The sequence below is a fragment of the Lissotriton helveticus genome, chromosome 5_1, assembly GCF_964261635.1.
Source record: "Lissotriton helveticus chromosome 5_1, aLisHel1.1, whole genome shotgun sequence".
Taxonomy (NCBI): Eukaryota; Metazoa; Chordata; class Amphibia; order Caudata; family Salamandridae; genus Lissotriton; species Lissotriton helveticus.
In genome coordinates, this window is record NC_136065.1 from 479,956,108 (window position 1) to 479,983,452 (window position 27,345).

General features: G+C 43.1%; 1 protein-coding gene across 10 annotated transcripts in view; it reads left to right on the forward strand.

The window, feature by feature from the left end:
• The window catches only part of KAZN (kazrin, periplakin interacting protein), a 970,648-nt gene that overhangs the window by 785,294 nt on the left and 158,009 nt on the right, over window positions 1-27,345 (forward strand). For 6 of the 10 annotated variants that reach the window (XM_078642779.1, XM_078642789.1, XM_078642785.1 and 3 more), the window contains one exon: window positions 24,668-24,751. The exons of the other annotated variants lie outside the window; for them this stretch is intronic. In XM_078642779.1, coding sequence (XP_078498905.1) covers window positions 24,668-24,751 — 84 coding nt within the window. The remainder of the gene's footprint in view (window positions 1-24,667; window positions 24,752-27,345) is intronic. 10 annotated transcript variants of the gene reach the window in all.

Sequence of the window (27,345 nt, forward strand, 5' to 3'; positions counted from 1 at the left end):
TGATCATGAATAATTCTTAAACAGATTAGTTTAAATACTGTTTTCTTTTCATCTTATTTTTAGGTGTTTGATGTGTGAAAGTCTGTTACAGGCATTTTGCAGAGAAATGTTGTTTGTTTCATTCAACATTCTTCCAAAAAAGTTTCTTTTTGATCAAAACAAAGCCTCGCATGTCTGAAATGGGAGGCTTGTACAGAGATTATTTATAGTGACATCAGTGAGCTGCTGCTGTGTTACAATATTGAAAACATTTCCCTTTACCTCAATATTAGATGTGACCACATTTGTAATTTTGACGGGTGTGCCTGTGCACTGTCAGTGACCAGGCTAAATAGAGCATGAAAGAGACAAAACTGGATCATCAATTCAAAGCTGTTCCGTAAAGGGCCCCCAAAATACATTAGGCCTAGTTCCACCCAAAATCCTTAAGATGTCTTTGAGTGTTATGGCATTTTATGCTTCTCCGGGGAGGCACAGATGGCATGAAGTGCATCGGAGATGGGGCTCCCAGTTCTACAGAGATCAACATACATTTAGTGCTTGGAGCATCGCATGCCTCTCCACACCATCATTTTATGTGGCTGCATAGAATAAATGCCCACTATTCCTCCTTAATGTAAAATAAGTGCGGTATTGACGATACATCTAGACCCGTGTACATTTTTATTGAGGCAGTCCCCCTAAATTCACCCACAATGGGATGTTTCCCCTTAGAATGTTTCACAAGGTTAGAGATAAGTTTAAGATGCTGCTTTTGTGCTTAGTCATCCAGACTGATTCTCTTTAGGTTGATATCCCCATGTACCTAAGATTACATAGACGACAACCCTCCACTGTTCTGAGGGTTCTCTTAGTCCTATCTCTGCTGTTTTCGATGGCGTTGGTTGTTTGCAGAGCATCCGCAAGACGGGTAGGTAGTGAAGGTGTGCTCTGAGTGGTTTTTAAAAGGTGGTTTGAGCTCTTCTTTCTCTCTTGGGGAGTTATGCATCAGTTTATCCCTGAGATTCAAACTGCTTCTGAACTCACAGATTGGTGCGTAGCTGTGGTTGCTGCAGTTCGGGCTACCACTGTTATAGCGCCAGGGCCCATATAAAGCAGCCTGGCGCCTGGCCACTCAGTACATAAGGCGACGCCTTTGCTATCAATTAATCGCCTCTTCAGTGTGCATACGTTACCTCTCCTCATGTACAGGTTTATGATGAACATGATCATGCCTGCCACGTTAACTCTTATTTACTCAATAGCAATCCTATTATATATCAACAATAAGAAGTACTATGAACACATGAATCATTTCACAAAACAAATCGGACATGGTCAACAGATCAATGCCCCCATACATTATTTAGATCCTACCAGTGCTTCACCAGTCCATTTTATTTTGATGTCAATAGAGATGAAATCACAACTTTTCATTTGTTCAAGAACATTACATCACCCATTGGTTTTAGGTAGAGCCTGGTCAGCACATGCACTGCTCGCAAGGCATGCTGTATTGAGGTAGCGACTAGAAGCTCCGCCCACAGTCTGCCCACATTTCTCATTGGCTTGTGTCACTGTCCACTGTTAACTGTGGCTCTTCATTGGTCAAAAGGCTTAGAAGTTCCTCCTTAGTATCGCCTTGTCTCATTTTGTAACCTCCCATGGCGACACCCCCGGTTATGTGTGTTGTTGCTCGGTAAGCTTTAATTACAGCCTCCAAGCACTATTTTCTCAAATAGCTTTGTCCTGCCTGCTGTTGCAGGCAGGACACGCTCTCACCTAATACTTTTTACAATTTTTATAGCTCGCATTTCCAATGCAATAGGTCTTGCATTTGCGAGAGTTTAAGCTATTTGCATTGTAAATGACAATTACTTTTATTTATCTGTTTTAAAAACAACGCATACATAAAAGGCATTGTCATTCACAATGCCATTAGCTCAAACTCTCATAAATGCGAGACCTATTGCATTGCAAATGCTGGTTACATTATATACCAATGGTCGGGAACATCTTACTGTCTAATATTTGTTAAATTCTGAACACATGTCCTTTTCCGCTTTGATGGTGTGGCTCTAAATAATTTAGCCGATACTATATGCTAGGGTTCACTCTTTTCTTTTAACTTTTTTTGCTAAATATTTTTGTTTCATGGTATAGATGCGCATACAGAATAGGTGATGGGACGTTGAGACCATTGAAAGCAAAGAGGGATACACAATTGAACTGCTGATGCAGATCCACATTGAAATCCCTTGTCATTTATTTTGTTAAGCTAGTGACCGGTACTGAAGATTGTCTGCAGAATTGTGTTTGTATTAGGCTTCTGGTGCAGCCACTCTCAAATTATGTAGATGCTTTCACTTTGTTATGTATTGCATGTGTGGGGGACCGGTGGTGGTCAGATAGCCCAGGAAGTGCCAAGTCTTTGGTATGTCAGAGTTGTTTCAAGAAATTCTGCCATATGTGGTGGAATTGGTATTCCTCTGATTCACACTGAGTCAGAGCAGATCATCCACAGTCTGTGTGATTCTCCCTAATTCCAATATTTTGCAACAGGTTGCATGCTGCTTCACGCCCTTCCATACTTGAACAGAAGAAACATAGTCGCCATCAGCAGGCTTGTTTCATAATCCAGTAACTGAGCCAGTAGTTGGGTCAGCTGCTGCAGGTATGGTGCCACCTGGTTGGTACGAGTGCCGGAGGCACTGGATAAACTATAGGGGCCATCCTTCGCACATCTAGCTGATTTCTTCTGCAATTCTCTCCTGTCCTGCTGCACTCACAGTGGCACTGCAGGATGCCCATTATCCTGCATTTTGGTTACCTGTCAATATGAGCACTCTTGACAGTAAAAGTGGTTCTTTCAGGGCTGATATGAGCCATGAAAGTGGTACCTATCAGTGACTCGGATGGAGGAGCTGCAGCACTGGAGGGGCCCTTAAATGCAGCTTCAGGAGCACTTCAGCTATTGAGATGCAAAGCCATCCCCCTGCTGCGAAACGGCATTGAATGCGAGCCTTGCTGGGGACCTGTCCTGGGAGCATGGCCTTCGTGTTTCTTTCTTACACTAAGCCTGTTCCAAAGAGCTGACAAATTGTCAGATCAGCGGACAGAGGCACATGGAGAGTATGATTTTACCAGGATCAAACCATTTACAACCGTAGTGCATTTTGGTGAATCCATCACGAGACTGGGCAATTCTACATTCCCTCAAGTCCTATAAGTTCCACTTTTTTAAAACCCCATGCATACTATCAGCATTTACATTTATTCTGAGTACTCCTTAAACTTACTAAACTGGGAGCAGAGGAAGCAGTTGAAAAATGATTGCAGAGGAGCACACTAATTAGCCAAATGGGATGCCAGGATTACAAACTGTGCATCCTAGTTCTAGATTTCCAGCTAGTTTACTAGACCAAAACCGGGATGGCAGTGATTCTGATGGCAAGGCCAAGTGACTGACCTTTAGAGCACAGTGCTTATTTCCAACATATTTAAGTGAAGTGGTAAAGCTGAGATTAGTTGTCCTGTATCCTCATGGCTGAAACATACACTCCACACTAAGTGGTTACTCAGAAATGTGTGTGGCAAATGCTGATATTTACCATTGGTGTATCAAAGCTTAACACTATTTCGTTACAGTTGGATACCAGAGCTATTTATTTACTTACTAAACTTGTCTCTTAAAAGTTGCAGTAGCGAGCAATCAAAGCTTGTACTCCAGGTGGTGATAATGCGGTTAGAACTCAGATGCAGTATGAACCTATCAATCAATCAACCAGGGGAATTGTAAGCGTGCCACTCATCCGTGAGGGTCTCATGGCGCTGAGTCTGGTTTTCCTCCTGAATAGAATTGCACGTGCAGTCTGCATTCTTCTGGTATTAGAAACACTACTGCAAGACTACAGTTTTTCCAGTAGTGCTGATGTGATGGACACACCTATTCTATGAAGTCCTATCATTTGCCTTCGCGATGCTTTTTGGATTAGTACTGACGTTTTCAATTGGCTTTGTCAGTGCTGCTCAACTCTGAAGTGAAGGTAATTGATGCACATTCCAAATGTACTACCTTGGAGCGCTTGAAATCTAAAAGAGGTAGCAGGAGATCCGCAGTCAAAGTGGTGGCCTGCCGCTGTGAGGTAAGTCACGAAGACAGAAGTAGTCCCAAAACAGCCCGGCAGTTTCTAGGAAAAATCCTTGACCTTCAGAGATCCTTAGGCCTAGCTTGCTTAAGCACGACCATGCCAAATCTCAAGGGATTTCCAAACTCGATATATTTTTACAATGTGAATAGGTGAGGGAAGATGCAAATGTCCAAAACTCTTGATAAGACAGTTGGTTACAAAAGATCTCAGGGAACTTAAACTGCACATGCAGGTTCGGCAAAATGTGTTTCCCACTGAGATGAAAAGGACCTAAGCCAACACCTTTGTATAGATGACCGCCCTCATCGCTGCTACAGACGACATCAGAACGCTACTGGACAACGGAGAAACAGTTGCCCTTATCCTACTTGACCTCTCCGCCGCCTTCGACACAGTCTGCCATAGCACCCTCATACAACGCCTCAGCAACGTCGGAATACAAGGAAAAGCTTTGGACTGGATCATCTCGTTCCTCGCCGGAAGAACCCAGAGAGTCCGCCTCCCCCCTTTTAGATCAGAGGCCACCAAAGTCATCTGCGGCGTACCACAAGGATCATCACTCAGTCCCACCCTCTTCAACGTTTACAAGTGTCCCCTCGCATCCATCGCGCGACAACACAACCTCAACATCATCTCTTACGCAGACGACACCCAGCTGATCCTCTCCCTCACCAAAGACCCAAACACCGCCAAAACCAACCTACACGAAGGAATGAAAGAAGTAGCCGAATGGATGAAGAACAGCCGTCTAAAACTAAACTCGGACAAAACAGAAGTCCTCATCTTAGGATCATCCCCCTCTGCTTGGGACGACTCATGGTGGCCACCGGCCCTGGGTACAGCACCCTTACCTACAGATCACGCACGTAACCTAGGCTTCATCCTAGACTCCTCCCTCTCAATGACCAGACAAGTCAACGCCGTCTCATCTTCCTGCTTCAACATCCTACGCATGCTCAAAAAAATCTTCCATTGGATCCCCACCGAAACAAGAAAGACCGTCACCCAGGCACTGGTTACTAGCCGACTGGATTATGGAAATACCCTTTACGCCGGAACCACAGCCAAACTACAGAAAAAACTCCAACGCATACAAAACGCCTCAGCCAGACTCATACTGGACATCCCCCGTCAAGCTCACATTTCCAGTCACCTGAAAGACCTCCACTGGCTCCCCGTCAACAAGAGAATAACGTTCCGCCTCCTAACCCACGCACAAGGACCTCTACGACCTAGGACCCGAATGACTCAACACACGACTGTCCTTCTACACACTCACCCGCCAACTACGATCATCCAATCAAGCCCTCGCCGTAATTCCGCGCATCCATAGATCCACCATGGGAGGAAGATCCTTATCCTACTTAGCGGCCAAAACCTGGAATTCTCTCCCCACTCACCTCCGCCTTACACAGAACCACCTCTCCTTCAGAAAGCAGCTAAAAACCTGGCTTTTCGATAAGTAATGCACCCACCCTCCTTTTAAGCGCCTTGAGACCCCCTGGGTGAGTAGTGCGCTATACAAATTACTGAACTTGAACTTCATTAAGGAATCCTCACAAAGCAGGACTATACATCCTGGCAGAGCCTTTGGTACGATGGGAACCAGAACAACTGGTTTAGATGGGCGCTCTCCTAACCAGTGGCAGCCGCCATAAACAAAGGGTGGTGGGGCGGGTGGGGTGGTGCTGGAGGCGTCGTGTGGAGCAGGGGGGATAATGCGTCGTGTGGAGAAGTGTGGCTCACTGGTTAGAGCAGGCAGACCCTGAAGCAGAGGTCAGACCCGGGACCAGGGTTCAATTCCCGACGCGGCAGGGTCTTGAGCTCAAATGTCCACGGACTCGATAATTCTCGCTTTGGTGCCTGACCTAATCATGGGTTCACACTCTGCAACTCTGGGCATTAAGCTTGCTTAATCTCCACAACGGCCCCCTGCGGCGGGATGCCTGGCTTTCACCTTGGGGGTGCCCTGTAAGGGCTATCTCACAGGGAAAAGCCAGGACGGGTTCCCAAGGCAAAGCGCTTAGAGACCCCTGGGTTATAAGCGCTATATAAATCCAAACAAACAAACAAACAATACAATATAAAAATTACCTTTTGCTGCTGCGGCTGGCCACTACCAGCTTTGTGTTCGCCGCCTCTTCTCTTCCTGGGATCCAGCAGCCCCTGGGACCCAGACTCCCATCCAATGTCCATGCTGCAGAGCAGCACCAAGATTGTTCTGAGCAGGCAAGGAAGATGCCCTGCTCAGACCAGGGCGTCTGTGGAGTTTCTCCAGCCCGGCTGCTCAATGCGGCTGGGCTGTAGAAAACCTAAGTACGCATGTGTGTTTTCATCTGTCTGACACGGCCAGCCAAAACACACATGCGCACTGTGGGAGTGGAGTGCACGTAGCACTCCTCCTCTCCCCCTCCCATGCTTAAGCCCCGCCTCTCCCTACTCCGCTTGCAGAGCTTGCAAACGTTAAATAAAACAATGCAAGAGCATAGTTTTATTTTACATTTCCTGGCTCTGAGCCAGGCAGTGGGGCGACGCTCTCTGCCATTGCGGAGGAGTCATCCCTGTTCCTAACCAATTTTCCAGAGCAAACAAACCTCTTTGGCGAATACATAGGTATTCTGTTGTGTTCCTGGTAGTACATTCACAGTGGAATCAGCTTGTTTTTCCTAGTTTTCTTTCATATCCCAAATAGTTTCTGTCAAATGGAAAGAGCCATGTAGCCCTTACTTTCACCAAGGACCAGACAGTAGTATTCACAGAAAATTAGGAACTGAATTTCTAGTTTTTTCAAAACCATTTTACTTGAGGAATGCTCAAACGGTAATACAGAATCGAGACCGTCAAATCACTTCCATTTTCCAGAATCTTCACAAATCCTTGTCACTTAAATATTGCTTTTCTACTCACTAAAAATGCAACTGTTTATTTTCCTCTGTTTACCCTTTAACCTGTGTTTTTCCGTTTCAATCGCTTCCAGACACGGCCCGTGCAGGAAAGAGCGGTGGGGTCGCATGTGGGGGGTTGGGGGGTGGAGGGGGGAGAAGGGGATTTCGACAGACGAGGGAAAATTAAATTAATAATTATTTTTCCCTCATTGTCGTCTGTCGAAATCCCCGCCCCACCGGTCTTACCTGCACGGGCTGCCGCAGATTCTGTATCCCAATAACGTGACACCTGGTTCTTGGCCATTAACTATTTTTACAGCTCCTTACTTGGGGAGTTTGTTTTGAAGTTTGTTACTTTTTCCCTTGACTGTAAGGAGCCATCACCAATCCTCACTCTTGTTATAAAACGTGTGCAGGGATGCCCCAGGAGGCTAGAGGATAGTTTTTGCCAAAGAAGGTTAAGTTGCACATAATCGAAAGCGGACTTAAAATCCACAAAACAAAGATCAATAGGTTGCATTTTCAGATTTTGCTTTCCCATAATTACCGACAAAGATAAAATATTGGCTACCGTCCCAGCCACTTGTACAAATCCCGATTGTTTAGGAGGAATGATGTACTTTTCTTTTGCTCAAAGCAAAATATCCATTAGAAGAAGACCTGCAAATGCTTTGCCTCAGTATCTGTTAATGTGATAAACCAATAGTTTTACTGTGTGATCACTCACCCTTTTAAAGATGAGGTTGATTATATAGCCTTCCCACCAGGCCGGGAAAGCTACCACCAATCTGTCTGCTCAGAAGGCCGGGTTACCTTTATTCAGTGCATTTGGTATTCCATTTGGGCCAGGGGATCTGTCCTGTCTGCTCTTGCAGATGGCTTTGCATATTTGTTCCTCAGAAAAGCTGATGATAGATTCATCTGTGATTATTGGGAGATCCATGAAAGTATTACTTCCTCTCATAAGGCCTCGGGACCCTGTGCTCTCTAAGGATTGATTAAAGTGCTTAGTAAGAAAGTCAACCTAATATCCCTCGGCTGTGTTGGAGCTCGTACTTGTCATTGGAGCCCTGTTCAAGTTATTAACCATTTCCCAAAAACCGCACAAGTTTTTCTTTTTACTTGGATAAAGTGCTTTATTCCAAAGTTCTTGCTTCTTTGCTAATTTTTCTTCCCAAACTGTTCACCCTGTATATTTTATTTAGGAGCTACAGTTCACCTTGAATTTTGCAATTTCCTGGGTCCCTCTTAGCTAGTCTCTGTGTTTGGTTGCGATTCTTCCTTATCACTTGACTAGAAGCAGTTATGGTAATCCTTTATACTTCTTGAATCTGTTCTTTAGTATAACGCATTTTAGGGGCCTTTTTGAGGGGAAAATAGCCTAAATTTTATTTGTAAAAAGTGTCCACATAGTCCCTGGGACAAGGGTATTTTTTTATTTTTTTCAGTTTAAAGTTTATTGAAGAAGAGATTATAGCATACATTAAAAGAAATATCATAAAGGCAAAAAAGTACAATGAAAAACTTCTATGACTATTAAACAATGGGAGAGAGAAGGAGGGAAAGAAAGAAGGGGGGAGGGGGGAGCAATAATAGGAAAAAGCAATACCTGAATCACAATTCTAATTCAACAACATTAGCATTATTAAGTATAATATGAAATGTAAACAAAATAGTCTATGAGAAGGAGAAAGGAATAATATCGGAAGATATTCATCAGGAACATAAAGTAAAAAGACAACAGAGAAATTATGGAGGTTTCCTAACTTCATCCGAAGTGTTAGCTACAGTGGAAGAAGCTAAGGTTGAGGTCGTTAGATATGAAGATAAAGGAAGCCATAAGGTGTATCTTTTTAAGACATTGCTTTACAAGAGTGGTAGCAGTTGAGCCAATTGACTATATTGTGCAATCCGACCACTGTAACTTACTCTAGTTTATTGTGGTTATGCCCCTGATAAGGATGTGCCTGTCGGTGAAGGGGGCATTGGGCGTGGATCTCGATGATTTGGTGACCACGGTCAATTTCACTAATTTTGAAAATCAGATAAAATGAACTTAGGCGGAGTAATGGTAGAGTTGCTGCTGCATAGTCTATAGTGGAATGTGCCAGCAGAGTAGTAGGACCAAGCTGCAGGGTAGTCTTACTGGTACCTCCGATTTAGTACTCTAAACCTGAGGGACTCGAGATCTTTGACTAATGCCATTGCTTTATCATCCCTCGGTCCGTTACTTTCAATTACACAAGACAGTAAGAGAAGATCGTGTTGTAATATATGGTCATCATGGGAAAAAGGCCAAAGCGTATTTATAGTCCCCTGTAAGTCCACTTAGATGAACATTTCCAGGTTTGTTTGGTCTTCTAGGCAATTTAATAATTAGATGTTTACACTTATAGAATGTTGACATTTTGCCATTACCAGCATAACTTCAAAGAAAGCGCCATCAACCTTATCGAGACTATATGTTAAAGGTGACTTCCAATGTCCCTTTCTAACATCTAATGTTGTTTTCAGCCCAATAGCCCAGGAAACAAATAAGTGTCAGAAAAACCTGTGTGACTTGTATGCATGCTGGTCATCACTAAAGCTATTACACAGGAAGAAGAACCCAATTGCTTCTTTTTTTTAGCTACATTTTTAATCAGTCTTTCTCTTCAAAACATTTGTAGGTTGCTGGATTGTTCAGCTCTTGGGGAGAGTGGACGTAGTTTTAGTACAAGCTTTAGCTTAGTCTCCAAAAAAGAAAAACATCTGATTCTCTTAGTTAGTTGGTTCCTATGAAGAATACCTGGTTCAAAGTTGGTAACTTTTAACAGGAAAGCCTTTCTCACAGAATAAGAAACGGTGTGCAAGTGCAAATAACATTACAATTAAGAAACTACTTCCTTAAAATTTCTAAACTAATTAAGTCGAAAAGAATTAAAGAGTGCAGTGGCACAAAGCTAAAGAAAACTGGTTGTGTGAATCAGATACTATTGGAAATATTCAACAAATTCGATTTGAAACGGCCAGAGTTCAGAAATCAATGTTTGTTACAGGGGTATACAAGGCTGGAATTTACGGACCCTAATACTTGGCAGCTGATGGACAACAGTCTGATGCAGGTTGCTGGTCCACCCTGGTCAAAAGTTGGGGGTAAGACGCCCTTGGCAGACAACAATTGATGGAGTGTGGTCAGGGAAGAATTTGTGGTTTGTCCAAGTAAAAACGTTTTACCTTCAAATGTAGAAAATTACTAGAGGATGAAAATCTTCAGTGGGGCAAGGCTGGATAACTGAGTAAATGTCCAGTTTTTGGAAAACGCAAACAATTACCCGAAGGTGTCATGGTGCTGGGGGACGTCGGAAAGATTAAGCGAGCTATTGCCCAGAGTCACATGGTGCTGGTCTTATCTGCCGCCTGCCTGTGGGATTGAACTGTGAGCCCCCGGGTTCCATAGTCAGATGCCGTGGCCGCTGCGCCACACCTCTTCCACTCATGCAGGACACCACAAGACCAAGAGCACTTTATTACACAGTCTTGCAGTAGCCTCAAACATCGCGGTCAAAAGCTCAGAGTGCAAGAAAACTGCTGAATTTTAGCTATAGGGACGGTGTTTCTTGAGGAAGGCTTGTTGACTTAACCTGGTATTCCAGAGATGAAAAATGCCTGTCTCACCCTTGGCAAAAAGGCCTGTAACTTTTTCCCTCGTGCTCCGCAATTCTCCAACCTTTAAGGAAAGGATTTTTGTACAATTGTTTCAATTTGTAGGGTGGTTCCATACAATTCCATTTCAATTGGTTCATGGGATTCTTCTGCAACAGTTCTAGCTTGGAGTCTACAAACCTTCTCCACTCCCCATGACTGGCAAGCTGAAGAAATGTTCAGTTTCAGATGGGCTACCGGCTCTCTTCGAGGCAGACACACATTACTGTGTTCCTGAGACCTGGGGCACTCCATCTTGAGTATCAAATTTCTACAGGTAAGTAGGCTCTTATTGACAGAACTTGGATTGCTTTGTGGGTTAGCAAAATACTTTTTTTCATAGCCCATGAAACATCTTTCCAGCAAGAGAGATTCACAGCAGATCAGGAGATGCAATTCTTTGTAAAGCAGAATGAATTGTCACAGCAGCAAGTACTTACTTTTATAGGTGCACCTGAGACAGCGCATGCGCAGTTGCTTGTGCGATCTTTTGTTTTCTAACGGGTCTTAGAGACTGCCCATTATTTACCATCAAATGGATTCTTCGTCCCTCTCATTAGCTTGCTTCTTATTGGTTAGCTGCATGAAGCTTCTTTCCTCTGTGTGTCTCACCCTCCTCTGGAGCATGGACGCATTACTTGTGTCCTTCCACTGCTCATTTTTTTAGGAGCTACTTTTTAGGGCTCACCTGCTGATGCGCATGCACATAGCTGGCGAAGCTCTATAGTGACTTATCCAGAGTTTAACCACTGGCGATTCCTTGCAGTGCATGTGCGCTTTTTAGGTCATTGCGCAAGCGCAAGCCCTAAAAAGCGTGTGCACAATGCCACCAGCCGCCTGCCTGCCTGGCATTACCACATCAAAGGCAGCCCAGCCTCCCTCCCACAAGCTTCTCAGCGTGCTCATCCCCTAATTATTCACGGCTGGCCGGCCGTACTTTCAGTTTCACGGCCGCCAGGCCGTGTCTCCTTTTATGCTCTCTGATGCTTGTTTTTTTTAACTTGAGAGTACCGGCACTTCTCAAGAGAAACGTAATACTTTAATTGGAGTTTACCTGCACTTATATTTTTCAATTTCAAGCACTGGCCGTACAGCAGGGCAAAAAAAACATTGACAAAGCCAAGAGGACTCAAAAGCTAAACCTGCTGGCTTTTGATCTCTTCTTCAGCTGCACACTTGGACTTTCCTAGCCCCTCCCCCTTCCACTTCCTAGACATTTTCCTCCTTACCCGCCAACCCTGATCAGCCCCTTCCCTGCCTCTGCCTAGATTACTCCTTCCTTAGCATTCTCACCCCTCATATGTCTAGCCTCTACAAGACCCCTTATTATTTCTCCCTATCCTAGCCCTTTCCTTTACTCCCCACCCCCCACCCCCACACCGCCCGCCTCGCGCTATTTGTATGCCCCCCTTCCCCACACCCTTTTTGTTTATTTCTCCCCTGGACAATGATGGCGTTTTATGAAGTTCTAACCAGTTTTTGTCTGGGAGATCCTTCTCGATGCTATGCAGCTCAGCGTGACGGATTAAACATCGACTAGTTAAATAAAAATTAATATCAACCGCCTCCTAACTTCTAATGTCATGTTGTATATAACTAATGAACTGATTAGAGGATAAACACATCAGCGAGACATTTCTGCATGCCTGCCTCTGCTGGGGAGATACAAAAGGGGGTGGTGATGGACGGAGCATCCGTCCATCACCACCCCCTTTTGTACCACTTTTGGCCGCCATAAGTGTGGAAGGGTATGCTCAGACGTGAGTCCCTTGCTCACTTTGCCACTGGATTCAAGCAAGCCGGGCTGAAGACGGCTGGAATGCCAGAAACCGGTCCTCGGAAGCTTGTTTCCAGTCCAGGGAAGGCATGGCTTGGCAGTTCGGGCTGTACTGTTCTCATGAGGCACAGGGTCAGACTGATTTGCATATAGCTATGTCTGAACTGGGGCGGCAGAGTGGGCTTAAGAACGGTGATGGATTAAACCCAGATCTTTTGACTGGGTGTGCTGCTGGGGAGAGGCAGACACCAGCAGAGTCCCTGCTTTCACCTAGGCTGCCAGATAGCTGCTATTCCAGTCTCTCTCTTCTAATTAGAGCTCCTGCGACGAGCATTTTATGTTATCCATTTTTTACTCGATGACGTATTGGATTTATAAAAGTAAAACTGCTGAAAACGTTTTTAATTTTCATATTTGTTTGGCTAATTTCAGTACAACGCTGTACTTTTGGATTGGAGGATTTTATAGCAGTAGAACTACTGAAATATTTAAAGCAAATGTTTCACCAGCTCCTTTGCATACTTTACGTTCTCTTTTCTCTAACCCTCATATTTTATCAAAGCTGTGCCGCTTTATACTTTTAAAGATCAATTCAAACGCACAGAATTCTTTTCTTTTGGGCCTTGCTTTAGATTCAGGGGGAAGCTGGGGAAGGAATTAGACAGCACGAAATAAAGACATGCGATTATTTTCGGGAACCACGCCGACACCCACCACACAGCTCCACCGATGCAGCCACCACACAGCTCCACCGACACAGCTCCACCGAGGCACCCACCACACAGCTCCACCGATGCACCCACCACACAGCTCCACCAAGGCACCCACCACACAGCTCCACCGATGCACCCACCACACAGCTCCACCGATGCAGCCACCACACGGCTCCACCGACACAGCTCCAACGATGCACCCACCACCCAGCTCCACCGATGCACCCACCACCCAGCTCCACCGACACAGCTCCACCGATGCACCCACCACACAGCTCCACCGAGGCACCCACCACACAGCTCCACCGATGCGCCCACCACACAGCTCCACCGATGCGCCCACCACACAGCTCCACAGATGCACCCACCACACAGCTCCACCGAAGCACCCACCACACAGCTCCACCGATGCACCCACCACACAGCTCCACCGATGCACCCAGCTCCACCGATGCACCCACCACACAGCTCCGCCGATGCACCCACCACACAGCTCCGCCGAGGCACCCACCACACAGCTCCACCGATACACCCACCACACAGCTCCACCGATGCTCCAACTAAGCTCCACCAATGCACCCACCACACAGCTCCAACAATGCACCCACTAAGCTCCACCGATGCACCCACCACACAGCTCCACCTGCACAGCTCCACCGATGCACCCACCACACAGCTCCACCGATGCACCCACCACACAGCTCCAACAAGGCACCCACCACACAGCTCCACCGATGCACCCACCACACAGCTCCACCGATGCACCCACCACACAGCTCCACCGATGCACCCACCCCACAGCTCCACCGACACAGCTCCAACGATGCACCCACCACCCAGCTCCACCGATGCACCCACCACACAGCTCCACCGACACAGCTCCACCGATGCACCCACCACACAGCTCCACCGATGCACCCACCACACAGCTCCACCTACACAGCTCCACCGATGCACCCACCACACAGCTCCACCAATGCACCCACCACACAGCTCCACCGAGGCACCCACCACACAGCTCCACCGAGGCACCCACCACACAGCTCCACAGATGCACCCACCACACAGCTCCACCGATGCACCCACCACCCAGCTCCACCGATGCACCCACCACACAGCTCCACCGATGCTCCAACTAAGCTCCACCAATGCACCCACCACACAGCTCCATCAATGCACCCACTAAGCTCCACCGATGCACACACCACTCAGCGCAACCACAGCATCACTCAGCGCACCCACAGCATCACTCAGCGCAACCACAGCATCACTCAGCACCACCACAGCATCACCACAGCATCACTCAGCGCAACCACAGCATCACTCAGCGCAACCACAGCATCACTGGTTCAAATATGTTCTTTCAATGTTTCAAGCTGTTTTCAAGCTTTCATGCTTTATTACAAATCACAAAAAGATGTTAATATTTCACTTCTGTTCTTGGATTTTCGTCACAATAAAAAACACTGAACATAATCTTCACAAAATTTATTTACAAAAGTTTAAGCTATTGCCATTACAAATTAAATAAATTATTTAAGTATTAATTATTTTAAAAAATTAAAAGCCATTGTTATTTGTAATATCAATACATCTAAGTCACGTAAATACACAACATGTTGCATTACAAATGCTATAGGTGTTTGCGAAAGTTATAACTATTGGCATTGTAAATGACAAAGCTATTAATTTAGCTATTTTAAAACATAACACATAAATAAAAAAATTCATTTATAAGACCAATAGCTCAAACTTTCCTAATGCGAGCCCTATTGCATTTCCAATGCTTGTTCTTTTAAGTTCTCTACGAGAGCGAGTGTTTCACCTGCCTCCCTTGTGTACTTCTACCCTGTGCTATTTTCTCCTTTTTAAAAATAGTTTTGTTCCTATATTCCCCCAAATTGCTGTTCCTCCCTGTAGCCTCCCCACCACCAGCAATTAAAAACTAGAAGCAATATGACGCAGCCAACCACTGGATGGATCATAGAATATTTGCTTGCCTTTCCGGTGAAATCATTGCATTTTTTTCAACCATCGGCACCATGAAACATACAACTGTAAATGTAAATGTAAATGTATTTCGATTTATATAGCGCACTAATCACCCAGGGGTCTCAAGGCGCTTGCTTAGGGAACCCGTCCTGGTATTCCCCTGTGAGATACCCCGGCAGGGTATTCACAAGGTGAAAGCCAGGCATCCCGCCGCGAGGGGCCGTAGTGGAGATTAAGCAAGCTATTGCCCAGAGTCGCAGAGTGTGACCCCATGAGTCGAGTAGGCACCGGAGCGAGAATTGTCGAGTCCGTGGAATTTTTGAGCCCGAGACCCGCCAAGGCGGGGAATCGAACCCTGGTCCACGGCTGATCTCAGCTTCCAGGGTCTGCCGCCTCTAACCACTGAGCCACGCTTCTCCAATACATGCCACGCTTCTTAATACATTTTAACAACATCACGCTGACGGACCCCAGCAACACGATGTCCCTGATTGATAAATCTTGTTGGGACTTTTCTGTTTTGAGTAAGAAAGTTACAAATATTTTGCATGGCATTATTGTGAAGGTTTTTTTGGGGGAATCTCTTGGGATAAAACAGTGGATTCTTTGCATTTTCATAACGTGATTTTTATAAACATCTTGTCAGGTATTCGAAATTGTTTGCATGCACAAATTTGGGGTGCCAGAGTGTAATGCGACGAGCACTGATAGATGAGCAGCGGGATTGCTGCAATACAGTAAAGTAGATTAATCGTCAATGCATCCACTCCAGAATCTTCTCTCTATAATGCATATTCAGTGTCAGCTGGTTCCTTCAGCTTTTCATCCTTCCAGGCTCGAAAAGAGATATTTTATTTGGAGGCAATGGGTTCTTTTGTGCCTGGAAAGCAGTTAGTTAAAATAATGTGTAAAAAACATAGAGCATCAGTAGTTTTTAGGGATACATTTTGCTCAAAATGAGATGTGGTCCCAAGCTATTTCTGTTAAAAAGCTTGAGCACTCAAGATCTACTGCCGCCCTCAAAATCTTTTCTAGCAAGTTAGGAACAAGACCTCCTGTGGGATTGATTAAAATCTATAAAGCTAAATGTGTAACTGGTACCATCTATGGCAGTGGGGATTGGGTTCTTGCTAACCCCGCACCCATCCAGGTGCCTGAAAATTCTTTCTTAAAATACATACTGGCACTCCCTAAAAGCTCTTCCAATTTCAATTGTCACTCAGAACTTGGCCTATCTTATATTACTGATCTTATTAAAATAGAGCCAGTTCTACTATGGCATAGAGTCTGGACCCAAGAAGTGACACATTTAAATAGAGATGTCCTGACAGATATTTTGAAATTGGACGGTGCTACAAAAATCCCATGGGTGAAGTATGTTTATAACTTTCTTAAAGATATCGGGAGAGAAGAATATTTTCAGAATCCCTCTGATATCTCAGTAATTTCTCGAAAAGATCTGAAGAAAGAGTGTTTAGCCCTTCTGGATTCCAACAGGACTGCTGCGGAGGTCCTAAAACCCTCTACACAGCAGCACCAATTGATTTTAGTAACTTTTAAGATTCAGCCCTATTTAATTTATGTAACAAGCATCTATGCGCGATTTCTGCTCAAACGTTTCATATTCAACATCTTCCACAGACTGGTTAGCTTTCCCACGATCAACAACTGGACACATGAGCTACCTCTCTGTCCCTGTGATAAAACCTCCCCCCAGAGTACGATACATGTATTTCTTTTTTGTAAATTTTATGATGAAATGAGAAATTGTTTTATTACCTTTATTAAGAGAGCTAGGACTTCGTCATTGTCGTGTGGCGATGATTAGCATTCAAGCTCTAGATAACCATGTATCTGTATCAAGAACAATTATGTTCCTAAAAAAAGTCATAACTATCAGGAAACGTAGGGACACTCAATCTGCACTTTACATATGAAATTATTTTTAGCTTTTTAATTAATTGGTTTTAAATGAATATAATGACACTGTATTTATGTAACAATGTATTTATGATATTTTATTTGTACTTTTATGATTGCACTAAACAATCGAATAAAGATATTTTGAATTGAATAATAATAAAAGCAACTATCGGTATGGCTAGAATAAAAGCTTCTTACAGCACCTTAAAAAAAAAGTATATCTTTTTAAATAACTTTAAAAAATAATTGTATAGATCCTAAAGTGGATATTTTAAAATGACTATTGGCTCAAGGAATTATTCCCCTTTTTTTTTAGTTTATTAGTGTGCACATCCACTCCCTTTCAACATTCCCTCACTTCTTGGGTGTTTCGTCAACGTCATGTCTCAGATATTTAACATTATGATAATACTGCACTTTTCAGCTAAGACCTAGACCTAGATGCGTTTGTAGATGGTGTGTTGTGTGCTGAGACGGCGACCCCTCGTGTTTGTGAATGGTGCACTGCGTCCTTGCACCCTTTGTGCTTTCATGGCTGGTGCTCTATATGCTGCTACATGCTGCAGCTGTCTCTTTTGGGGGGGGGGGTGTTACTTCCCTTGGTGCAGGGGCACGGTGCCAGGGTCCGGAGGGTCCCGTTGAACCCTTATTGTTGTACTGTGTAATTCAAATAGCAGCCACAAGGCTCCACTCTGGCTACGCTACTTTGACAGCAACCACTGGCGGGCTCCTGGTTGGCGCTTGAGTAATGGACACCAGATAAAGAATGCGTGGGCCCGTATTGCGCAGCAGAGTTTATACCTGAATGTTGCACGTGAATCCGCATATCAAAAGGGAGGTCCCCTTAACCAATCGAATACGGGACGGGGGGAAAGTAATACACAAATGGACAGAGTCCCGGTCACACAAAAAAAGGCTATTCAATCCAGCTAGGCACGAAAGGGCTCAGATAGAAATACTAGTACCACCATGTCAATGCATTGTTATACACAAGGATACACACACAGAAAGCCTAAGTGGATTTCTTTTTAAAGAGTTATAGTCATTTTATTAAATATCATAAGCAATTGTGTAAGTTCATAAAAACAATAAATTAAAAACACAAATTAAACATAACATTTCATATATGTTGATTGCAGTTTTCAAGAAGTAGTTGTCGACGCAGCGTTTCGGTTTACTAAAACACCTTTTTCAGGACAGTTCTCAAAATATATTTTTCAAGAGGTAACAGAAAAAGAACCTTGATTTCGGTTTCGGTTAAAAAAAAATTCCAGGACACAGGTGGAGATGTATGGCTACCACTCTTCACTCCTGTCTCAGTGTCCTTGAACACTGGGTCTGACGGTGTCTAGATGTACAGCGGAGCCACCAGTGTATTATATCAATCGTATGGCAGAATCCGGTATATTTTGGGCAAGGGAGTATATCGCTGCAGCCGTAGTTGGGTAAAACCTCTATCATCGGCATGTAGACAGGGGGTTTCCTCCTGTTTAATAACAGTATATTTGCAGTTCGGTCAAATATCTTCTGGCCTCCCTGCTCCGACTGTCATAGAACGTCTCTCTTGGTGAATCTTGTGGTGGAGACCACAACTATTGGCTTTGTAAATGACAAAGCTATTAATTTCGCTATTTTCAAAAACAAAACATAAATAAAAAAATTGTCATTTACAATACCAATAGCTCAAACGTTCCTAATGCGAGACCTATTGCATTGCAAATGCTTGTTAGAACTGCCGGTGCTGAGCACCGGCTGGTCCCAGCCCACTTAAAGCCCTGGCGATATTGCAAGAAAACTCCTCATCTACATGGCTTCCTAATCACATCGTTTTCTTCCCTTCTGTGAACTTTTGCATGATGTGATTTACAGTGGTGGCTGGTAGGGAACGTTAGCGGGGTTTACAGTGGTGGAAGGAGAGGGGGTAGGAAAAAAAAAAGAAAACATACCTGGTGTTCACCATCGCCAGCCACCGCCTCTCCTCCAGCAGGAACCAGGAAGCACACAGTCTCCCAGAATCCCCTGACCAATCACAACACTGCCTTACAGCAGCGTGTGATTGGTCTGAGCACCGTAGTTTGACGCTCAGAGAGGGACTGGGAGGATGTGCATGTTCTCCACACAGGCTGTACAATACACCCTGTGGAGAACATGCAAAGTGTGCATGACTGACTGGCCGGCCCGAGACGGCTGGCCAAACTGCCATGCGCACTTAAGGTGCAGCCACCAGTCCCCTTCCTCGATGTCACGGGAGCCCGGCCTGCCGTGCCCTAACATCCTGGCTGCAGTGCAACTACAATACTAAAAAAAAAATTTGGATAAGGTTTCATTATTATCATTTTATTTTTTCTTTGCAATGCTTGAAACCTGTGGGGCAACGCTCCTCCTCCTTAACGGAGGGTCCTCTTCGGTGATTTAAAAATAACTTATAAAAACTGCAGTAATACATTGTGGTTCACGATATATATACCCCTTTGTGCGCACTAGAAAACTGTTTAATTTAGCATGTATATAATATTTGCTATGGACCCCTTTAACGTCTGGAAAGGTTGGGGCTGAGGAGAGAGTCCCATGTTTCACTAACACAGAAATGTGGACACAGGTGCCAGGCTGTCTGCTTCCAAACCTACTAATTGTCCGACAAGTCCAACACGGTCCTTCCTTTTTCCTACCCCGGCCCACCTTTTAATCCCTCCCTTGTACATGCTTCACTACCTAACTAGCAAGCCCTGGGCTAGGTTCATTTTATGATTGTTGTATCGCGTGTCAGTTAATAATAGTATTCATGTTAACAGAATGCTTCATGTCACTAGGGTCCTCATACTCCAGTCCTGTGTGCCCTTGTGTAAATCCAGTGTTTTAGGCTAATTGTGGTGAACTAGGGCCCCAAGTCCCACAATGCTCTGTGTTAAATTACCTATTAAGACTGGTGACCCTAATGACATGAAGCCATCTGTGACCTTAATTATTGGAAGCTTACTTATTCAATTGCAATATACATTGAGGATGTTTCCCTTTGCCTGTAAGTACTCATCATGCTGTTGGACAACATTAGCAGCTATCACTTGATGTAATATTTCGAAATAGAAAATACATCAAAGTTCTTAGTATGTGCTAAAAAGCAGCGCTGCTTAAGCTCCACTCATTATACAGAAGTGCAATCTTGACATGTGGGAGTGAATGCAGTAATCAGTGTTGCCTATACAATGAGGTGATAGGCTTTTTAAAAATGTATTTAGACAAGCTTCACAGCCTCAGGGATGCTGTATAGCATAGCTGAAGACCATTGACCAAGCCTAAGGGTCCCAAAGGAGAGACCAATTGGCTTACCCAATGTTCGTTTTCTTCTGAACCAGGCGGCACTCAGAGTGAGAATACTCATGCGGGTTTTATTATAGGGTAACCTAGACTTGATCTGTGACAACTCCTGAGCAATCCAAACTAAAGGCCTGAAGGTTCTCCACGCGCTTCAGAGATATGCTGTACCACAATCCATCCATCTATAATGTAGCCATTATGGATGTCAGGTTCCTGATCTTTTATGTCCCATGAATATTTTCCTCGCTCACTTTCCTGACACTACTACTAAGCCTCAGGCAGCCAGTGTGACAATTTCTAAAACATGGACAAATGCTGTCGATGATCAAATCTAATCTTATCATCGATTACCTCATTCTTATTGACACATATTCTGTGAATTTGAGGGCTGTAGTGTGTTTTGTAATAGAAGGTGGGACAGTAGGATTTTTGTCTTTCTCACACTTGAAATTGGAACCATAACCTCAGCCTTTTGCTGAAAAATGTGATGACCGGCGTATTAACATTGTAGATGCAAGTGGGAAAATATATATTTAAACCTTGCAGCCCACATTTGCACTCCTACAACACATTTAAGCACACAATTGCAGCCGACATACCCAAGTGTTATATATTACAGTCTAACAGCAAAAATCTGTTAAGTGTTTAGGGCAGAGCATAGGTTGCTTGGCTCAGGATAGAAGGCCCCTGCCTATCTCCAGGGAACAATATACTAGATGTCCACGGAAAAGATAGAAATACTAAGGGAAGCACTTTAAAAAGGGGAGTTTCTTACACAAGTCTTTTGGAAATTAACTTTGCCACAGAATGTAAAGAATATTAGTTCCTCTGTAACAGTGATTTAATACAATAAAAATTGGTTTATGGGATAACCGTAGTTTCTGAAGTAAAAGTAGAGATGTGTTTGTAGTTTGAGAGAAGCTCAACAATCTTATATAAATTTGTTGTAAATAAAGGATTGGTAAAAAAAATCTGTTAGTCGGTGATGAAGGCAAAATGCACCTCTGGGGATTGTGGAGGCTGTTGAATTTCCTAACAGGTGAGGCATAAAGGTATGCTGTGAACATTTGTGGCTGGCGAAATTTGGCAGCGGAAATGGCCTTCATATTATTTTATTTTATTTATTTTTATTTTATTTTATTGAACTTGTATTGCGCAAAGCTACCCGCAATGGGTTTCCCGGCGCCAGGGACAGACTAGAGAAGAAAACAAGCAGTAGCTGAGAGAAAAAACAGAACTGAAGAACTTAGAACAGAAAAGTCTTCAATTTTTTACGGAAAGCAAAAAGGCTAGTTTCTGTTTTTAGCGCCAACGGGAGAGCATTCCACATCTTGGGTCCTAGATTTGCGAATGAACGGCCTCCCATTTTTGTCAAAAAATACCGGCCCAAAATTGGATAGGTGAATGATATCCACAACCAAATTTAAATTGCTCCAGGTAGAATTTTGGGATGACAGTTCTCCTCTGAGAAAATTGGAACATTAATGCACTAGGTGAAAACTTGCATGGTGTTCCAACCAAGGTTGGGTCTTCCAGGAATATTGGGAGTTCACTCTCAAGATAACCTCAACTGTGGTAAAAAATTGCATCTTTGCAGCCGAATTTCAAAACAAATTGGATACAAATAGATGGGTATTAGAGGCAGTTCAAAATGTCTGGAAAATTTCAAATGTCCTATCATTTTTAAAATTCGTATTTCGTCACAATTTTACATTCTACTTCCTTATATTTACCATTGTGTCCAATCAAGGTTAATTGTGTGACAGAAAATATACTTGAAATGTGCTGGTTGAGAAAATGAAATATTACAAAGAACGTGCAATGTCAGGTTGTATACGTCCTAGGTAGACAAAACTTACAAGCGGATACCGGAGAAATACTTTCACTAACCTCAGAGCCCCTGACTGCTGCAGGCATGGCGTGACAGCTTGATCAAAGTTTGATGACTACATACCTCCATGAGTTCTGAAAAAAACAGCCACTGCAGCAACTGTTTTCTTGTACCAAGAAAAGAAAATTGGCAATAAGCCTCTCAATCTTGACATGTCGCTTAAATATCAACTTTGAATTTATTTGGAAAAAGCGATATTCATGTCTCTAATCCTCTGTTTTTACGTTACTGGAAATGTACAAAATTTACTATCAATTACATGCTTTTAATTCTTGATAAAACATCAAAATTTGTCTATCAAAAACATGTAATTTTTATTAAAAAGCATTTTTACCCCGAAATACTAGCATTTCAATTTTAAGTAACAGGAAGTGTGGTCGCCAAACAATTGTGTCTCACACATGAACAAGTTCGACCCTACACATCCTAGTATCACTATCTCATATTAGGAATGCCTTTCGTGTGCCAATGATTTCCAGCACCATTGTGCCAAGGGTGTGGACCGTCAGGATATGAATGCCACCTAATTTCAAGAACTACCACCGTTATGTTGTGATGCGCATCATGCCTGCAGTAGGCAATTCCATGCCTTCAATGCTCACAATATTCCAAGAGCTACTACTTCTTTTGTGCTAGGACCAGCATAATGGCTGGTGCCGGCACCATTGTGCTATGAATCTCCACAGTATGCCAAGATTTACAATTATTATGCGAGGAACAGGCTTATACCATTGTTGTGTGCCATCTTGTCATTAAGATCCACAACGTGCCAGGAATTTCCAACATTTTTCCACTTGCCTAATAACACCAGTGATGGTTCCTGATGTGAAGGAGCTGGGTGGCTTGGGGGAGGCTCAAGTGGCAAGTGGCGGGGTCTATTTTTTACCTGATTTTTATTATCTTCCCAAATCGAGCGTATCTTTCTGCCTGTATGTATATTTTGTCTTTAGCTGTGTTATTTCTAGTGGAATTAAACCTAAAAGGAGACTGGGAAGCCTTCAAAAGAACTGACTGTATTTTTGAATAACTCTTAAAGATGGCAGTTTGCTCACCTCCTCACCACATAAACAATTGGCAGTCATTTTAACCGGCATACACGATGGCAATAGTTTTTGCTTTCTCGTAAAGAAAAAGGTGTTCAGTAATTGATGCTACATGGGCATTCGCAGTACAAGCTTCCAACACACACGGAAGAGGTACCACATGGATACCAGAAGCAGTGCTTAATTTGAGCCAGTCATTTCCGGTGCTCGACACTGGCACTTAGTTCGCAACACCAACTCTTATGCTATTCCACGACAAGTGGCACCGTTTGTCTAACAAAGTTTTTAATAATTCAATATATCTTAAAAAATTAATAATACCTGCCGCTCATGCCATTCTTATAGCTTTAGGTGGCCTGGAAAAGTCTGAATTGGCACACTTGTAGGAGTGTGATTGCTAGTAGTTGTGTTGATACTGTGATTGGCAGCGCTGACAGGAGCAGTGGGTGGTGCAAGCTGTAGTGTCCTCCTGAGAAGGGCCCTGAACCTTACTTGTTTTCAAATTAAGCACGGACCAGGACTGTCCACTTCCATTAATCCCTCAGTACAGGCCTACAACATGGGTGTCAACAGCAGGAGATGCACACACAACCCCCTCCCCCAGGCGCAAAGAAAACACTTATAATGTAGGTGGTAGCAGTAGAATGTTCTGTGGCACACAGACCAGTTACAGCTTGTGTAGTAGCAGTTCACACTTTAAACATGCACACAGCAGCTATAGCCCAAGCCTCAGTGCAAGCACCCATCCACAAGCCAGGTGGGGCCATGTGGTAGCAGTGCAGTTAGAGGCAAAACAGTTCAGGTTGATCCATCCATCTTTGCAGGTGAGAATACCTGGCTTTTTGTAATTCCATGTTTGCATTTTCTTTTGTACAGTGTTTTATACTGCCATGCTGTGCGAGCTCCTGTACTTGAGCTTAGGTGTGGGCGTGTGTTAACCATAAATCTTTAAATAATTTTTTGAGTATCCTTAGCTATCTTCTAAATGTGATGCAACCTCATTTTAAAGCATGTTTTTACATTGTTCAATGTGTATTTGTTATCTAGACTTGCCCGGTGCTTCTTAGTGTAGCAATGTTTACACTGCAAAACAACAGTATGCAGATAAATGATCAGTTCAAGGGATGTTCCTGTCCTCCATCTTGTTTTGTAATTATTTAATGTAGATGGCCCTCTAGATTATTGCATTTTCTAACATATTTCTCAGAATAATTTACTCTGTGTTCAAACTTTGCATATTCCCTATGGGGAAGGAGGAAGTCTGATTGGTGAATATCTTAGTTAGACTGTCATGCTTGTGACCTGTTTCTCTAGATGACAAACTGTGTTTCCGCGAGAAAGGAGTATCGTTCATATGAACATCGGCCTGAGAAGGAACCCTCCCTGAGGGTGATTGCGGTAAGAATATTGGCCTGGGAATCAACGCTATAATCACACTTTGTTTATGATTGAGTCACATCATAATGAATTTTAACCTTGTGGTTGGGGGTAAATCTTGGGGAAGCTGCACGTTTGTGTACTTCTAACATGTAAATCCTTAGATCAGTTTGCACCACTGATTGCCTAATATGTGGGTGATAATTGGGCTTTTGTTGTATGTGGCATTGGGATATGCAATATTGCAAAGGTGCATGCATAGTTGCCAGCATGAGCTTCTTGAATGCATCTACTTAGACTGTGAGGATTTCATGCAGGTTTTAAAATTCTTTATTCAATTTGTTTGCTATAATTCTTAGACCTTTCACACCACTTAGGGACATCAGTCCACAATGCATACACAGCCATCACTGAAAATGTTTCTGCAAATTTTCCAGCACTTGAATGCAATATTGTTCATACACGTTTCACCATTTTTTAACAAAGGCCTACTGGCTACCCACAGTAGTTATCAGAGCCACACTCCTCCTTCCTCTCTTCCCACAAGTTGCAATAAGTAGGTGCAACCTTTTGGGTTATAAACACATAACCAGATCTATCGACAATTTTGAAATGATCATAACGACCAACAAATTTCAAACATCATATGGCTGTTCAGATGAGTAAAGTCCAATGGAACAAGAAACCCAGAAAGTGGAGGGAAAACCCTTGCTAAAATCTCTATGGTCCCATTTCCCTTAAAAAGACAGTAGTGGGACTAAATATTAGCATCTTTACATCACATTGATCAACAGAATTTGAGACAGGTTAACAGGTCCATCCACAGGGCCCAGCTACCCCCCTTGTATTCTACAGATCTTCAATATTCACCATCCTACCAAACTTCTTAACCTTAGAAAAAAATCCAGCTGATACCCACAGTCACACTTAGTCCTTTAGTATTTAAAAATATATAGTTATTACTTACTAGTAGCAGTGAAATAGCTTCTTGGTATGCTCACCAAACACTCGGTTTGCCAAATTTCAAACACATCAATTATATCCTGTTCTATAAAAATAGAAATGCTTCATCGTAGGAGATCAGCCAAAATTTCTGCTGAAAATATGTCCCAAAATGAATGGAACTACCTCCATATGTCAAGATTACCCATCTTGGTTTGTCTAACACATTACCTCCCTCGTAATTATGCTCAGATTCTACTATGTGGGATATTCCAGTGACTGATTCAGTATTCTCCGGTCAAACAAAAGACATGCACTTAAGGACATTCCCAGAGTTAATGCTTTGTAGTGTATCTTCGCTAAAGACCTGTTCCATACCAGTCAATCTCCTTGTACAACAAGCAGTCTCTTCCACGAGAGAACACTGTCTAACCCTATCATGAGCACCTCACACATCTCCATTTTGCAGTCCACTCTTAGACTAACATTTCATTTCTGATCGTAAAAACTGCAACGTAATTGTAAATGATCTACACTGTATTTACATGAAGGTAGCCATATATCTTTCAAATGAACTTTTTTTTGTCATTGTAACATATGGAGGAGCCTCTTTTGAATTTGCTTAAAAGGGCGCCCTTCAAATGTCCCCATACTCTTTAATTTCTGCAATGTTATTGATCCGTGAGTGATCAATATTGCATTTCACAAAGCATTTTTTTATTGTATATTCACTAATACTGAGATTCGAATTGGAATGCCTGCGAAATTGAAATCCTCACAAATCTATAGCATTTTTAAGTTAAAAGAGAACAAAATACTTTGCTTAAAATGATTAATTATGGTAATTTTTCATAAAAAGAAATAGACCGATAATGTTCACTGCTGGCATTTATGCATGTTCCTATGGTTGGTGGTTCTAGCTTTTAAGTGGGTGTGATGTTGTTTAACTGGTGACAATCTCTATTTTTGTAATGCTTATATATCTTTATTTCACTTGCACATGAAAGTAACGAGTCTTTGATCAAGCAACTGTTCATATTGTGCGCATTGAAAGGAAGATAACTGACATGCTTGGTATAATTATCTGTAATTTTAGATGAATCTGAAAATAATTATTCTGTGTACAAAGCAGTTCTATTATCTGCTTGACAACACTCCTGTGCAAACGATTGTCCCTTTCAACTTGACTATTAAATATGTCTTGTAGGCAGCTTAATGACCTCTTTCTAGAGGTGTACCGCTCGCATGGGCATTTGTACATGTGGTTAGAATACATTTTCCTAACCTATTTCCTGGCAATTTTCCTATTTTCTGTCCCACTAAATATATTGTCTGTTAGACTATTTCGTGAGGCCTTATACGATGACCATATTTTGTAATTGTATTTATATAGGGTTGACTACCCCTGACGATCATTGAAGCACTTTTTGTCGAGTAGCACTCTACTCCAGAACCCAAAGGTGGATTAGTGGCAGATTGTTAGGGCGAAATTTAAATTGTTATTGTGAGTGGTGTGAGTAGTAGACATGAGTCTATTAGTTGGATGACTAGGATGGATAGAGGAGGGAAGAGTTTAGAAAGGTATATTTGGGAGTTCATAGAAGTAAAAGAGGTTTGGGATAAGTCCGATTGTACTAGATAAAGTCCATGTGTACATGCATTGATAAATATTT